At 33.1% G+C, this 13,726-nt stretch overlaps 2 protein-coding genes across 2 annotated transcripts; both read left to right on the top strand.

The window, feature by feature from the left end:
• Positions 1–6,909: 6,909 nt before the first annotated feature.
• Positions 6,910–7,440, top strand: LOC145628074 (putative mitochondrial protein AtMg00310). Its single transcript, XM_081680399.1, has one exon. It carries the CDS (start codon positions 6,910–6,912, stop codon positions 7,438–7,440), a length of 531 nt encoding a protein of 176 aa, XP_081536525.1.
• Positions 7,441–7,516: 76 nt separating this feature from the next.
• Positions 7,517–8,715, top strand: LOC145628076 (uncharacterized). The gene is made up of 2 exons (XM_081680400.1): positions 7,517–7,583; positions 8,273–8,715. Exons 1-2 carry the CDS (start codon positions 7,517–7,519, stop codon positions 8,713–8,715), a joined length of 510 nt encoding a protein of 169 aa, XP_081536526.1.
• Positions 8,716–13,726: the final 5,011 nt, after the last annotated feature.

The raw sequence follows: 13,726 nt of genomic DNA on the forward strand, positions 1-13,726 counted from the left end.
ATGACTAACCGATGAGTAACCCCTGATCTATCGAGACTGACCAAGTAACCCCTAACCAAGTTACCCCTGACTGACCAAGTAACCCCTGGCCGAGGGAGTAACCCCCTGCAGTCACCCAATTGTGTCTCCCCAAAACCAAACCCAGTGATGAATACCTTTCACGTCATTTGATTATCGAACGAAGTGAAAGTGTGAAAAGTCTAGTGATGTGGTTGATTTTATCAAAATATCTCTCTTTCTGCTTTTGAAAATATTTCTTTTTATAAACTATTTATGAAAATAGCCAGTCCAATTTAGTTTGGTCCATGATAAGGGTCCAATAATAGTGTAGTTGGATTGGGCTCAAAAAGAGCTTTCCAACGATATATTATAAGCCCAATTCCGATGAATAATGAAGAAGTTATGGTCAAAATACTAAATTGAGCTCGAAATGAATTTTATATGCAGCCTAATGATCTAGAATTTTATATGCAGCCTAATGCCTTCGCCCTAGATATGAAAGGTTGATAATTTCTGAGGGTTTGGTCCTAAATCTCTCTTTCAATTATTTAATTTAATTGTTTGCTTTAATATTTTCCTTGAAGTTACTAACGTGTGTATTTTGTTATTAGAAAGAGATATGAGGCATATAAGTAATTTAATTACTTTATTGATCTTCTGATATAGAAATCATGCTTTGATTATTTTAATTCCTAGTATCATGTTATGATGTTTTTATTGCTTCCTAGTATCATGTTTAGGGTATTAACTAAAATTTCAAATATCATGTGTTGCTAGTATCATGTTTAGGTGGCTTCCTATCCTTTTTAATATCATGTTAGTACCATGTTAGGGATAAAGCTTTGATTCTTTAATGTTTAGTGACATGCTAGTATTTGTTATTAATCTTGTTAGTATCATGCCTAGGATTTTGCTAATATTATTATGCTTTATTGAGATTATTATTATTATTATGTTGCTTGATATATATTATTTATTGTTATTTCTTGATCACGCCTTTTATGCATGTTTAAAGGAAATTTGTACTTGTAATCACGGTTAATAAAATAATTAATAATCTTGTTTAGGTTAATATGTTTATAATTCAAGTGATCGCCAATAATTGATTTGTTTGTGCATTAATATTCAACCAACATAGATTAAAAGGTTTTGGGTTAACCTAATGATTGCATGTTAGTCAGAAAGCGCACATGAATATGAGAAGAATAAAGTAGAGGTCTATTATTAGGGCATGTTCAATCTCTTTTAGGTTGGATTTATACCTTCATCCCCGAATATCCAATCATGGTTTCAGACCATTATGGAGTTAGCGATCTCATGGATCGTGAAGGGGTGTAACCTTCACCTTGTGAACGATTTACAAGTTCCTAAAACTTGTTGGCGACTCTTTTACTCTAACTTCCTTCCCTTTGGACGCCATCATGCTTAAGTGTATGATCACATTGGGGCTCAAGTGTGGGATGCTTGAAATATTCCCTACACCCCCAACCGTTTTTTTTTAATGTGGCTTAACTGATTTTGTAGCACCTTATGAAACTTTATGATTACCTTTAAACTGTGTACGTACTTTAGGTTTAATCAACATAATAACACTTTCTCGCTATCCCAGGCCACAATGTGGTCACAAAATTATATACTATCAATTATCTCATCATTTCTAACATATCTAATAAAATTTTCATGGTTTAAGAAAAATGAATTGCACTGTTTTAAAAATTCTTATACTGTGTATATATATTTTAAAATTACATCATCAATAATGATGAAGTGCAACCCACGACCCATTGTTAAAAAAATACATGCTCGTAGTGCAATTAAGAATTTTCACGGCTTAAGATCATGAATCTTGCTTAAGATCAAATATTGTTATTCAAAAAAAAAATGTTAAGATCAAATATTAAGAAGATAATAAAAATATTTAGATGAATAATATTATAAGGAAGTATAATAAAAGATTATATCCTGATTTAACATGCATTATCATAAGAAGGAAGTAGGTATATTATGGTAATAGGTAAATGTGTATAAAATATTTATATTATTTTATAACATATAAAATTTGATTTAGTTTCTATATTTAGGAGTGAAAAATGAAGCGGAAATTTTTTTAACAATAGCTCGATACGTGTCAAAGTATAGTTAGAGTGGAGCTTCGAGTGTACTCTGTTTTAGTATATATATAGATTAATGTTGTATATAGTTTTATTATCACTATGCTTCTAATATTTCATATATACAAAATAAATCATAAATTTTAATAAATATCCTATAACTCGGTTTTATTTCTATCATAAAATTCATTTCAAAAAGTTCTTTAAAATGAGACCAATTAATAATATATTTAATTTAGTTAAAAAATTATAGAATTAGTAAAAATAATTTTGATTTGGTAAAATATCTTTCATTTCAGTAAAAAATAATTTAAATTCAATAACAATAACTTAAGTTAAGTCAGACCCGCTAGGGTGGGGGGAATTCATGCGTGAAATTGGTGACTTTCTTGGAGGTTTTATCGAGTTCGATGAGTCAGACCTGCTAGGGTGGGGGGGATTCATGCGTGTGAAAGCTCTGCTAGACATAGAAAAACCCTTGCGAAGGGGTTTGTGCCTGGCCAATGGAAAATCATCTTCTAAGTGGATTACCATCAAGTATGAGCGAATGATGGAGTTTTGTTTCTTTTGCGAAAGATTAGACCATACTGAAAGTAGCTGCTCATTCAAAGAAGAAGCGAGGGATGATTGTAGAGACATAGTCTTCCCATATGGTCCATGGCTTAGAGCTTCTCCTAGGAGGACAACACGTCATTCGGATTCTGAAGTTGAGAAGGAGAGGAAACTAAAAGTGAAGTTAATGCACCCTAGGAAGGGAAGAGCTCCTTGTTACTATGATGCTGCTGCTATTAAACTTGGCCCTCCTGAGGCTGCACGCAGACTTCATTTCTCAACCCCAATCCGAGAAAAAGATCAAGCAGTTTTTCCATGATGAAGGGAAGATGCTCTAGTCCCTATGGTTAATGATACAAATTCGAGAACTGTTCTCCAAATCATGAGTGTGGCAGAGAAAGAGCACCAGGGGAAAGCTAGGGAATCGAATCTTTTAGCACCGAATGCAGACTTGGACAAGTGCAAAAATTTGCTTAAGCAGATTGCGAGGCAGGAGGAGGGGGTTGTGGAGATGGAACATGATTTAATTCTGGAACATCCACAAGTGAATATAGGGAAGAAGAAAGTCAGAATTGCAAAGAAGAATATGATCGAGAATGTGATAATTCCAAAGTTGCCTTACCCCCATCAGGAGTTTCTCAAAAGAGAATTTTTGATGCTGTTTTGGAGGAAAGCGAACGAGATGTATATGTGGAGCCTAAAAAGAAACAGAAAATAGTCTGAGAATCCTTTGTCGGATATAGGATAAATCAATTAGAGGGTGTTGGTTTTGACCAGCCCCTCGAACAACAATGAAACTTTTGTGTTGAAACTGTCGAGGAGCTGGCAGACCTTGAATAATTCGAGCACTCCGTCACTAGAGTAGAAAATTATGCCCAAATATTATTTTTCTGTCAGAAGCGATGATTGATCACAAGAGGTCAGAAGGTTTGAAATTTTTCTATGGTTGTTGGTGTAGATAATGTAGGGAAGTCGGGAGGTTTATGCATTTTTTGGAGAGAAGGAGTGGACTTTGAAGTTGTGTCTTATTTGAATCATCACATATGTGGAGATATTAAGGAGGTAGGGGGAAGGAAATGGAGGTTTGTGGGAATTTATGGGTGGGCGGATAAAGCACTTAAAGGGAATACTTGGGCTCTGATTTGGGCACTCTACCTCGACTCTCCTTATCCAGTCGTTTTTAGAGGCAATTTTAATGAAATGCTCTGTTCACAAGAAAAATCAAGAGGTGTTTTTAGAGAGCAAAAAGTTATGGATGAGTTTAGACGAGTTCTTGATATGTGTACTCTTAAAGACTTAGGCCATGATGGGTCTTGGGTTACTTGGGAGCGTGGCAATTTTGAAAATTCGATTGTCCAAGAGAGATTAGACCGATTTGTTGCGTGTACAGGATAGACATCATGGTTTGGCAATGCAAGTGTCAAGCACTTGGAAAAAATTGGTTCGGACCATGTAGCCATTCTTCTTGATACTTCACCAGCTCAGAAAATGAAAAAGAAGCCCAAAAAGAAATCTTTTAGATTCAAAACTGGATGGTTGCTTAAAGAGGGAATGGAGGATGTGGTGAGGGAGGCGTGGGGGGATTATTGACATCCAATTATGCCTCACAAACTGGAGATGGTGGCAACAAAGCTCACGGCTTGGAGTAAGGACTCTCTTGACAATCTTGGCCCGAAAATTGCAGACGAAGAGGACTCTCTTAAAGAAGCTCAGATTAGTCATGGCGGCACTTCAAATTTTTCCAAATGTTCTCAACTTGAAGCCCTCCTAGATGACCTCCATGAGAAAAATGAAGCGTATTGGTACCTTCGCTCTAGAGTCTCGGAAATTAAGGATGGTGACCGCAACACAAGCTACTTTCACCACAAAGATTCACAACATAAGAGCATGTTGAAGTATAAAGGTTTTGATGATGAGGAACTTAAACTAAAAGCAAACTCATCTAATAAAGATTCTCTAGTGTGTGATTAGTCAAGGTGCAGAATAATCTTGGTGATTGAAGAACCATCTGAATCTAAGAAGACCTGAAGAAGATCTTTATTGAAGAAGTTAAACAAATCAGAGGAACATTTCTCTAACAAGAACTAAGGGAATCCCTAACATGAACTTGAAGATTAGCAGTTAAGTTCTTTGGTGAAACTTGATATGCTTGGAGCCCAAGTAATTCATCTGATCAGAGTGCGGCGCAACAATAATTGTTAAAGTTTTATTCTTAGAAATTATTGTTAATATGGTAAGTAGGTTAGTGCATGAAATTTATTAGAAACGTGATAAGTTTGCTTGGTAAATAAAATAAATATGGAAAATAATAAAAGATAGATTTTAGGAAAAGATTTTCTAAAAAGATTATTTTTCTCTAAAGTCAGTTTATTAAGAAAGATAAGTTTTCTTAATAAATATCTTTTATACTTATTTTCGGAAAAGATTTTATTCCACTTGATTTACTAAAACCGTGTTTAATTAAGATAAGTCAAGTTAACATATTTATCTTTTTAGAAAACCTACTTTCTATACAAGTGTCACTTGTTTAATCACAGTGCTTTAAACGAGTAAGTTTACCAAGCTTTTAACTTATCATATTAGTTTTGGATTTTGTTCATTGCTTACCTATCATAATAGGCGTCTTATATTTGTATTGGTTGGGTTATTTGGGTGGTTTTATAGTTTGTGTTATATACAGTTTTGTGTAAGCTTCTTGGTGTGGCTGTGAGTTTTCACTGGGGTGGTACGAGTGTTTTGTACTTTGGTAGTATGAGTAGTACTTTGGTGGTATGAGTGAATCTAAGTGTGGTGCTTAGATTGGGTAGGATAGGGTCCTATCAAGTAACAAGTCCAGTGAGGAACTTGTGAAATAAAGGTCTGTGTCTAATAGGTTGTAACTTGGTGTTTGCCCTATTATAGTGAAGTGTTTTGTGTTTGAAATCCCTAAGGTAGGGTCGAGGTTTTACTTCCAGTTGGGCCCTGGAAGGTTTCCTCGTAAAATCTGTGTGTTTGCTTAAGTTCCTATACGCATTGTTTATTTATCCGCAAAAAGTAGTCATTAGGAACTCTATACAATTCACCCTCCCCCCCCCCCTCTTGTATTAATCGTCTCAACTAACAGAGCAAAAATTATATCAAGGGGCTTGAGGATGCAGAGGGAGTATGGAGAACGGGGGAAAAAGAGGTTGAACCTATTATTATGAATTTCTATAGCTCACTTTTTGCAGCAGGAGATATTGAAGACAAATGATGAATGAGGTACTTGCTTGTGTACCAAATCTGATCACCGAAGGTATAAACCTTTCTTTGTGTCGCAATTTTCCCAAAGATGAAATTCATATAACTCTCTCTCAAATGGCCCCTTGCAAAGCTCCAGGTCCGGATGGTTTACATGCTATTTTCTATTAGAAGAATTGGCATATTGTTGGTGATGATGTGACTATTTTTTGTGAATAATATTATTTATGGTAGAATCTCTCCTAGTGTGATAAACAGGACAAATGTTGCTCTTATTCCGAAAGTGAAAGATCCCATAAGCATTACTCAATTATCCCCTATTGTGTTATGCAATGTTCTCTACAAGTTGGCTTCTAAGTCTATGGCTAATAGGCTTAAACCACTCCTCCAAAATATTGTGACTGAAAACCAGAGTGCCTTTGTTCCAAAGCGGTTGATCACCGATAATGCCCTTATTGCTCTTGAGCTTTTCCATACTATGAAGAAGCGTGCAAAAGGTAGAAGAGGTTATGCTGCTATGAATTTATACATGAGCAAAGCTTTTGACCGGGTTGAGTGGGATTTCCTTCTGAGGCTTCTTACAAAACTAGGCTTTGCCGGAGCTTGGGTTTATACCATCATGGCCTTTGTTTCCACGGTCGAGTACTCCTTCATCATAAACGATGAACCCTCGACAACTCTTACTCCTTCGAGGGGGCTTTGGCAAGGTGATCCTATTTCACATTACCTCTTTATCTTAGTTGCTGATGTCCTATCTAGGATGATATAGCTGGCTTCGGAGAAAAAACAGATTCATGGTGTAAAGGCAAGCAGGAATGGCCCCGAGATTACTCATTTTTTTTTTACAAATGATAGTCTCTTATTTACTAGAGCAACCCGACATGAATGTTCAATCATTGTTGATATTCTCAACAAATATGAAGAAACTTCCGGGCAAAAGATCAATTTAGAAAAGTCGGAAGTCTCTTTTAGTAAAGGTGTTCCCTTTCACTTAAGGGTCTCTTTGAGCTCGGTCCTTGGTATGGAAATGGTTGATGATCATGTGAAATATCTTGGTCTGCCAACTGTAGTGGGGAGATGGAAAAAAAGCCGTGTTTTCTTTTGTGAAGGAGAGAATTTGGAAGAAAATTCAAGAGCGGGCAAGGAGGTGTTATTGAAATCCGTCATCCAAGCAATCTCGACTTATCTTATGGGGGTTTATAAATTCCCCTCAACTTTGTTACAAGAAATACACTCCATGATGGCTCGGTTTTGGTGGGGTTCGAATATGAAGGAGAATAAAATTCATTGGAGAAGTTGGGATTTCCTATGTCAACCGAAATGGCTTGGAGCTTTAGGTTTCCGGGATTTAGGAGTCTTCAATGATGCTTTGCTGGGAAAAAAAATTTGGAGACTTGCTTGCAATGAAAATTTCCTTCTAAGCCGAGTTTTCAAGGAAAAGTACTACCCTAACACCTCTATTTTTGAAGCTGCTTTGGGGCCTTGTTCAAGCTACTCTTGGCAAAGTATTTGGGGATCGAAGGCTCTTGTGCTTGAGGGGATTGCTGTGGAGAGTTGAGAATGGCAGGAAAATCAAGGTGTGGGATGAATCGTGGCTCATTTATGATGAGAGACGATTTTCCACAAGCGAGAAAATGTATGATGAGTGTAATTTTGTTGCAGACTTGATCTCTGAAGATAATAAAAGTTGGGATATGGAAGGTGGATAACATTTTTAATGAGAGGGATAAGCAACTGATTTTAGCCACTTTATTGAGCGATAGGCTGCCCATGGATGCGCCTACCTGGGCCTAGTTGAAAGACGGTTGCTATGAGGTGAAGACTGCCTGTCTTCTAGGTAAGTCTTGTTTTCTTGAGAATTTTGAAAAATTCTGGGTAGAAATCTGGAAGGCCGAGGTAACTCCAAGAGTAAGACATTTTCTTTGGAGATTTTGCACTAATTCCCATCCTACCCGAAGCATTCTTCTGCATAGACACTTGATCAACGTCCCTAAATGTCCATGTGTGGCTATGAGAATAAATCTTTCATTCATGCCCTTATTACCTGCCAAGTACTCGCGTCTTCTGGGATAAAACAAGCTGCTCTGCTGCGTTGGATGTTTGTGAAGCCAATTCTTTTGGCGAGCTCTTGCTACTGTGGGTGGAGAAGCAGAATCGGGACATCGTTCAACGCTGCTTATTTTTGGTGTGGTTCCTATGGAATAGACGCAACAAATTAATCTTCGAGAATTCCCATGAGTATGATGACATCCTCCTCCAACGTCACAGTAAACTTGTTGCTAATTTTAACGTATATAATGAGAAGATTTATGGTGGGATTAGTCCCCAACAAGAATGCACCAGGAAGATTTAGCAGCCCCTGCCCCCTAATTTTGTTAAAATCAATGTAGATGCCTCTACTAAAGATGAAGGGTGGATTGGTTTGGGGGTGGTGGCTCGTGACAGCTTGGGTCATGTTCTGTTTGCAGTTATTAGGCGTATTAAGGCCAGATGGGATCCCCTTGTGGCTGAGTGCAAGGCAGCCCTGCTTGGTGTAAAGAAAGCACGAGATTTCGGTTTTGACAAAGTGATTTTAGAATCTGATTCTCAGATTATGGTTTCCAAACTCAAGAAGAACTCCTTCAATATGTCACCAGTGGACAATATCTTAGAGGACACCGTTCTATCTAGTTCTAGTTTTCATTCTCTTTTATGGTCTCATGTAAAGCGGGATGGCAATGTCGTAGCTCACCATCTTGCTAGGTTAGTGCCGGTTGGTCTTGAACAATGTTGGGTAAACCATGCTCCTAGTGCCCCGTATGTATTAGTTGATTATCTTACTATGATTCAATAACAATAATTTTGTTCTATAAATAAGCGATAGGATGTCATATATCTAAATATCCTGCATTATCAAAAGACAAAAAATTTATCCTAAAATTTTATCAACAATCCGTGATCGCCCGGACACAAAACTAATAATAACTAATATATAAAGCTAAACTTTTAGCCAGGTTACGAGACAGTGACACTTGGTGTTCCAACTTTTTGTCAAGTGTCGTGCAAGGTGAGCAACAATTAAACATTAGTATGGCACATAGGATTTTTTTTGGATATATTTTTTATGAATAAAAAAGTTGCATTTTTTAATAGGACAAAAAATAGGATAGATTTTGTAGGATAAAAAAAAAAGTTAGTGTCGAGTTTTATTTTCAATAAATTTCAATAGATTTATAGGATAAAATTTTTAGTTTAGATTTTTATTTTCGATAAAATAGCTATATTTAACAGATACTCCCTCCGTTTTTAAATACTTGCTCCATTTCTATTTTTTGCACTAGTCATTTGTCATATTTTGACTAATTTTTGTGATTTATATATAAGAAAAAATATAGTCTTGTGGGTACTTGTTGGAATCATCTCAATAAACAAATTATTAATTTTCAATTGTTAGAATTTACACCTATTGATAATTAAAGATATTAATGATCAAAGATTAGCATCGGCATGCGTGTCCAAGAGAAATGGAGCAAGTATATATTTAAAAACGGAGGGAGTACAAAATAAATTATAAGTTTATCCAAATCACGAGACAAGGACACATGATGTTTCAACTTTTTACTAAATGTCGCGTCATGTATACAACATTTAAATAATTTATCATATAAATTTATTTTTATACCATATTTTTTTTAAGCAAGGAAATAGTTCACAACGTAGAACATTCATGTATAATATATCATAATCGATTGAAATAAAATACTTTACAATCTAATATGATTTTATTAGATTATGTAAAACTGTTAATCGGGTCGGCTCATAGGTCGTTTCGATCAAGTTACTTTAGGTAACGGGTCAAGAAATGTTCACACTAGCCCAAAGTTTCGAATTTAGGTCTAGCTAACAGGCTTAGAACAATTTTTCTGCCCGAAAGCTGCTTCGTATACGTTGAGTATATCAATTATCTTAGAGCATTCATCTTGGTTGACTCTAGCAAAGAGAAGAGTGTCGTCAGCAAAAAAAAAGATATGAAACTTTTGGCTCGTGTCTACTAGAACAATTTTTTTATATACTTTATTTTTGGAGTTAATATCACAATCAGGCCCTCAATTCTTACTTTTTTCACTCTTTGGGTACTCAATTTATTTTTTTCACTTTTTGGGTACTCTAACCCAAAATCCGACCAACTAACTCACCTTTAACTCACCGTTAACTATAGGTAATTAAATACTAATTAAATTTGATAAAAATAAAATGCATAAATTAAACGAATTTGTTTTCAAAAAAAATAGCCATAGGAGGCTTTTAAAATCAGTTTACAGCAGCAAATATTATATATATATATATATATATATATATATCCTTCCAAACAGAAGGAAAAATAAACAATATCAGTAATGCAAAATTGAGAGCAAGATTTCCCAATAAAAAAAATAAAAATAAAAAAACTGAATAAGAATTCCAGAATATCCTTTCAACACATATCAATATTCAGACAATTCATGGGGAAGAGGATGAAAAAATCAGAATATTTCCCGCTTCAACTTTCTAACTCACAGTCAAACTCTGATGACTAATTAAATCTATAGTCGTTAGTGGCTATTAATTTGAGTTTACAGTAGCAAAAAAAAAGCCAAAAAAAACCATATCAATAAGGAAAAATTCCAAGTAAGATTTCCCCAAAAAAAAAAAAAAATAAAATCATACAAAAAATTCAAAAAATCAGTCCAGCTTTCTCAAGAACAGATATCCTTCTCCCTTCTGTGTTCAAGAACCTCCCTCAGAACATTTTTGCCTAAACAAATTAAACTGACCATAATCTAAAGTCAGCGACTTCAAATTGACAACAAAAACAACCAAATTTGCAACATTCGCCCATAAAATTTTCGAGCAAAACTTCCCCTGTTTTGCGACGCACAAAAACATTAAACCCTAGAGCAATTTCTACAACAATTAGCCACAATTCAACAAAATCAATCACACATAGCAGCAATATACTACATCATAAGCACAAATTAATTGAAAAACAACAACAAATCACCATTGCACTGTCGTTCTCAACCCATAAACTATAAACCCCTAACTTGCGAAACTACACTATTCAAACACCACAAATAATCAAAATAAAGAAATATAAAACAAGTAGATTGCTGAAGAATCATACATACCTCACAAAATGGTTGTGATTCTTGCCTTTTTCCCCAAATATGGCTACAATCCAAACCCTTTTTCCTCACCAAACCTCGTTCAATTTTTTAGAAAAGGAAAAGAATATGAACAGAGGAGGAAGAAGAAAGAAAGTCATACTTTTTTTTTGGTGGGCCCCACAAATTAACCCAATGTACTCAAATTTTAACTAAGGGTACTCAATTTTTTTGGGTGAATTAATTTTTTTGGCAGGAAATAGGGTAAGAGTACCCAAACAGTGAAATTTTTTTTTTTTGAGTATTCGAACGATGAAAAAATCAACAATTGAGGGCCCATTTGTTGTGTTAACTCTTATTTTTGGCATTTTCATAAATTTCTAATATTTCAAGCTTACTTTGCTATTGTTTAATAATTTTTTAAATCAAACATTTTTACCAATACTATCTATTACTCACTCCATTTTTAAAATACTTGCTCCATTTCTCCACACGCGGAGTTTTAGGAAAAATTGGAGAAAGTAATAAAATATGGAGGTAGTGGGGTTGGTGGAAAAATGAAAAATTGTAAAAAAACAAAAGTAGTGGAGAAATTGGAGGACAGAGAATATGAAATTAATAAAATATGATATTTGTAGGGTCCACTAGGTGAGAGAAATGAATTAAATATTGTAAAAACTTTCCAAATAAAGAAATGGAGCAAGTATTTAAAAACGGCCGAAAAAGGAAAGTGGAGCAAGTATTTAAAAATGGAAGGAGTACTAGATGAAGCCCGTGCACGCAATGCACGGTTTGTTTGAATTTTGTAAAAAAAAAACATTTTTAATTAATGTGCTAAAATTGGTTATTTATTAAGATAAAATTCCTAATATCAAAAGATAATATTTTATATTTAATTAATTTAAATTTAAAAATGACATTCAACAATTTTTCTTACGTGGCATATGAATCATTTAATTATAATTTAAATTTTAAAATCTCATTTGCTAATTTTGCTTACGTGGCATTTGAATTATTTAATTATAAAAGATTTTAATGATCTTGTTTTTAATTGGCTACTACTTAAATTTATAATCCTACATGACACACTAATAATTTTTTTTTATATTTATATTTATGTGATAAAATTTGTTATATATTTAGATAAAATTCCCGATATCAAAAGATAATATTTTATATTTAATTAATTTAAACTGAGAAATCTCATTCGCCAATTTTGCTTACGTGTCATATAAAATAATTAATTCTAAAAGAAATTAACAATCTCATATTTAATTGGTCACCACTAAAATTTATTATCCTACATGGCACGTTAAAAAAATTAAATCATACGTGGCTCTCTTAAAACTCGGGAAAAAACTCCCCTTTATATATATATATATATATATATATATATATATATATATATATATATATATATATATATTAGATTAGGCATGACATGCCTACTACATACTTCCTCCGTTCTTTTTTACTTGACACGCTTTGACTTTTACACTATTCATCACCTCTCCTTTGTCCGTCTTTTGTGAATGATATGTAAGGAAAAATATATTCATATAATATCTTTTTTAATTCGTTTCAATAAGTACTATCATAATATACAACTTTTATAATTTTTACTTATGAAGAATTAAAGTTATTGATCGTTAAAGTTATGTATTGGCAAGCGTGATAAAAGAAACAGGTCAAGTAATTTAAATCGTCACTAAATCAAATCAATTCTTACCTAAGTTTGTATCAATGATATATTTTAAAACTTGATACATAAATAAAAAGTTTATCTTCAAATTCAATAAACAAACTGGGCACCGCACGGGGCACCAAACTAGTAAAAATATAATGTAATACAAATAAAGTTAGGTGTACACCTTATACGAATTCACAGAGAGTGGCGGATTCAGGAAATTTAACTAGGGGTAGCATAGAATAATAAAGAGGAAAAAAAATTAAAATAAAAAAAAAATAAAAAAAAAAAGCTCTATATTATATACTAGCATTATCATTAGCCTTTTAATTTTAAAAATTCATTTTTGTTGATGATTTTTCATATAACGAATATGGAATAAATTATATTCTACTTATGAATATGATCAAATTAAAAAGTATTTCATAGGTTTAACAGTATATTTTTGTATGTATTCCTCTGAATTGAATTTACTATTCAAAAGTAAATATAAAACTATAAAATTATTTTAATTAATATAAATTATTGAATTACTCAAATGAAATTAAATAGTAAATATATTAATTACTTACCAAATAAATATATGCATTGTAAAGTGCAACAAAAATGGGAAGAAGTTTTATCAAATAAAGAGTTTTTAAGAATAATATTTTATTTTTTTTACAGGAAGAATAATATTGTATTATTATTATATTTGGTATTATGTACGGTGGTTAAAATAATTAAAAGTATAAGTATATATATTTTATAATTTAAAATCTTAAAATTCTACTAATTTGTAAGTTTTTATAAATTAAATGAGAGTTTTTTCAAAAATTATATTATGTACAAATATTTTTTTATTTTTTATTTTTTTTGAAGAAAATATTATGTACATATATAACTATAGTTGATTTGTTTCAAAAAAGAAAAAAAAAAAAAAAAAATCAATCTAAGAGACATGTTTTATATAAGCAGGTCTCTTTTCTTTTAACAAGGTTATAAAAAGAAAAGGTTAGAACCTAAGAGACCTGTTTAATATAAACAGTCTCTTT

Source organism: Chenopodium album, chromosome 4 (assembly GCF_948465745.1).
Source record: "Chenopodium album chromosome 4, dcCheAlbu1.1, whole genome shotgun sequence".
Taxonomy (NCBI): domain Eukaryota; kingdom Viridiplantae; phylum Streptophyta; class Magnoliopsida; order Caryophyllales; family Amaranthaceae; genus Chenopodium; species Chenopodium album.

Bases quoted from the DNA above. Each gene is read 5' to 3' on its own strand.
- LOC145628076 (XM_081680400.1), top strand. From the start codon at position 7,517: ATGTATGATGAGTGTAATTTTGTTGCAGACTTGATCTCTGAAGATAAT. The intron at 7,584-8,272 runs GTGGATAACATT...AAATCAATGTAG, and splicing joins TAAAAGTTGGGATATGGAAG to ATGCCTCTACTAAAGATGAA.
- LOC145628074 (XM_081680399.1), top strand. From the start codon at position 6,910: ATGGTTGATGATCATGTGAAATATCTTGGTCTGCCAACTGTAGTGGGG.